The sequence below is a fragment of the Penaeus chinensis genome, chromosome 29 (assembly GCF_019202785.1).
Source record: "Penaeus chinensis breed Huanghai No. 1 chromosome 29, ASM1920278v2, whole genome shotgun sequence".
In the NCBI taxonomy this organism is placed as follows: domain Eukaryota; kingdom Metazoa; phylum Arthropoda; class Malacostraca; order Decapoda; family Penaeidae; genus Penaeus; species Penaeus chinensis.
The window spans coordinates 20,409,437-20,411,936 of NC_061847.1; the positions used below are offsets into that span (position 1 = coordinate 20,409,437).

General features: G+C 58.2%; 1 protein-coding gene across 7 annotated transcripts in view; it reads left to right on the forward strand.

Moving 5' to 3' along the window:
- LOC125040724 (twitchin-like) overlaps positions 1 to 2,500 on the forward strand; it is a 62,991-nt gene that overhangs the window by 45,412 nt on the left and 15,079 nt on the right. For all 7 annotated transcript variants that reach the window (XM_047635417.1, XM_047635421.1, XM_047635418.1 and 4 more), the window contains 2 exons: positions 1 to 1,832; positions 1,967 to 2,254. The exon at positions 1 to 1,832 is cut by the window's left edge and continues 820 nt beyond it. In XM_047635417.1, the coding sequence (XP_047491373.1) occupies positions 1 to 1,832; positions 1,967 to 2,254 (2,120 nt within the window). The remainder of the gene's footprint in view (positions 1,833 to 1,966; positions 2,255 to 2,500) is intronic.

Genomic DNA, 2,500 nt, shown 5'->3' on the forward strand with positions numbered 1-2,500 from the left:
CGTGAAGGCCATGAATGCCGCAGGATACAGCAAGTACTCGCCGCCAAGCAAGAAGATCAAGATGAAGGGTAAGTACTCCGTCCCGTCGCCACCAGGCACTCCTGTGGTCACCAAGATCGGCAAGAACTACGTGGATCTCACCTGGACCGTACCGCAGAGCGACGGTGGATCGCGCATCACTGGCTACATGATCGAGAAGCGTGAGATTGGTAGCATCTGGATGAAGTGCAATGACTACAATGTGGTCGACACTCAGTACACCGTCACCAACCTCACCGAAGGCAGCGACGTCGAATTCCGCGTCTACGCCATCAACGCTGCAGGCAAGTCTGACCCGTCACAGAGTGGCCCGCCCGTCAAGATCCGCGAGGCAGCTCCCGGAGAGAAGCCGTTCTTCATCAAGAACCTGCACAACACCGCCGTCGCCCTGCACAAGTCCATCACCCTGGAGTGCGAGGCCGAGGGCAAGCCGACGCCAAAGGCTCGCTGGCTGAGGAACGGTCGCGAGGTCACCCTCGGAGGCCGCATCAGCGCCGAGGACAAGGACGGAAAGTTCAGACTCATCATCTCCGACATGTGGGAGGTCGATGAGGGCGACTACGCCTGCGTGGCCGCCAACGACGCCGGTCAAGCCACCACCATCGCCCACGTCAAGATCGGCAACCCGCCGCGCATTACGCAGATGCACGATTCCCTGTACCTGCCTGAGGGAGACAACACCAAGATCAAGATCTACTTCAGCGGAGATCTGCCTCTCGATGTCAGTCTTACCCACAACGGCGAGCCCATGCAGGAATCGCAGCGCCTCAAATTCACTGTCTTTGATGAATTCATCATCATCTTCATCAGAGAAGTTGTTAAGGAGGATGCTGGTCAGTACACACTCACAGTTAAGAATGACTCTGGCATTGTTCAGGGCAACTTCACCGTGTACATCACTGGCGTACCTGGCGCTCCATCTGCTCCTCTGGACGTCACTGACATCAGCCGCCACATGTGCAGCCTGTCATGGCGCCCACCAGTCTACGACGGCGGCCTGCCCATCACACACTACGTGGTTGAGCGCAAGGACATCACATACAACAACTGGATCACGATCAACTCCTTCTGCAGAGAGTGCGCCTTCACCGTGCAGGGTCTCACTGAGGGCCAGGAGTACCTGTTCCGCGTCATGGCCGTCAACGAGAACGGCATGGGCCCGCCCCTGACGGGCGTCAATCCCATCAAGGCCAAGGCGCCCTACGACCCGCCCTCGCCTCCCGGCACGCCCAACGTCACCGAGGTGGGCGGCGATTTCGTGCACCTGGAATGGGACAAGCCCGAGCACGACGGCGGCTCCCGCATCAAGGGCTACTGGATCGAGAAGCGCGAGGTTGGCTCCAACATCTGGACGATGGTCAACCAGTACATCTGCCCCGCCACGCAGGTTAATGTGTCCAACCTCATCGAGGACAGGCAGTACGAGTTCCGCGTCTTCGCCGAGAACGAGGCCGGCATGTCCGAGCCCTCCGTTTGCTCCACCTCCGTCAGGATCAAGGATCCCAACGCGGCCACTCCACCTGTCATCGTTACTCCTCTGCGCTCTGTCATGGCTCTGCAGCACAGGAGCGCCACGCTCACCTGCCAGATCCAGGGCAAGCCAAAGCCAACTATCTCCTGGTTCAAGGGCATGCGAGAGCTGTGCAACAGCGCTAAGTATGCCATGACCCGCGACGGCGACAGCTACTCCCTGACCGTGCACGACGTGTACGGCGAGGACGAGGACGAGTACATGTGCCGCGCCCAGAACGTCGGTGGCATCAGGAGCACCAAGGCTGAAGTCACCATCAAACGTAAGTCATATCAGTACACCGTACATTATGCATTGTTGCGTGGAATATTTAACATACATATAGTAGTATTATGATAACGATATCATTCAAAGAAAGTTTTCCGTCGGCTCTAACTTGTCTTGTGTCCCTCGCAGTGGCGCCCAAGATCAACGTGCCGCCCAGGTTCCGCGACACCGCCTTCTTCGACAAGGGCGAGAACGCCGTCATCAAGATTCCTTTCATCGGCAACCCGCGGCCGAGGATCACATGGCAGCGCGAGGGCGAGACCATCGAGTCTGGCGGCCACTACGCCGTCGACACGCAGCAGCGCCACGCCATCCTCACCATGCGCGACGTCAACCACCTGGACACCGGCAGCTACCGCCTCACCGCAGAGAACGAGCTCGGCTCCGACTCCGTCATCATCAAGATCCAGATCTCCGGTGCGTTCCCCCGCTGGCCCGCTTGCGGCTTTATGATGAAAAGGGGTTTATCATACACACGCACGTGCGCTCACACACGCACGTGCGCTAACACATACATCCACACACATCCACCCCCCCCCCCCTTTTCACACATCCACTCACACACACACATACACACAAACACACACACACAAACACACACACACACACACACACACACACACACACACACACACACACACACACACACACACACACACACAC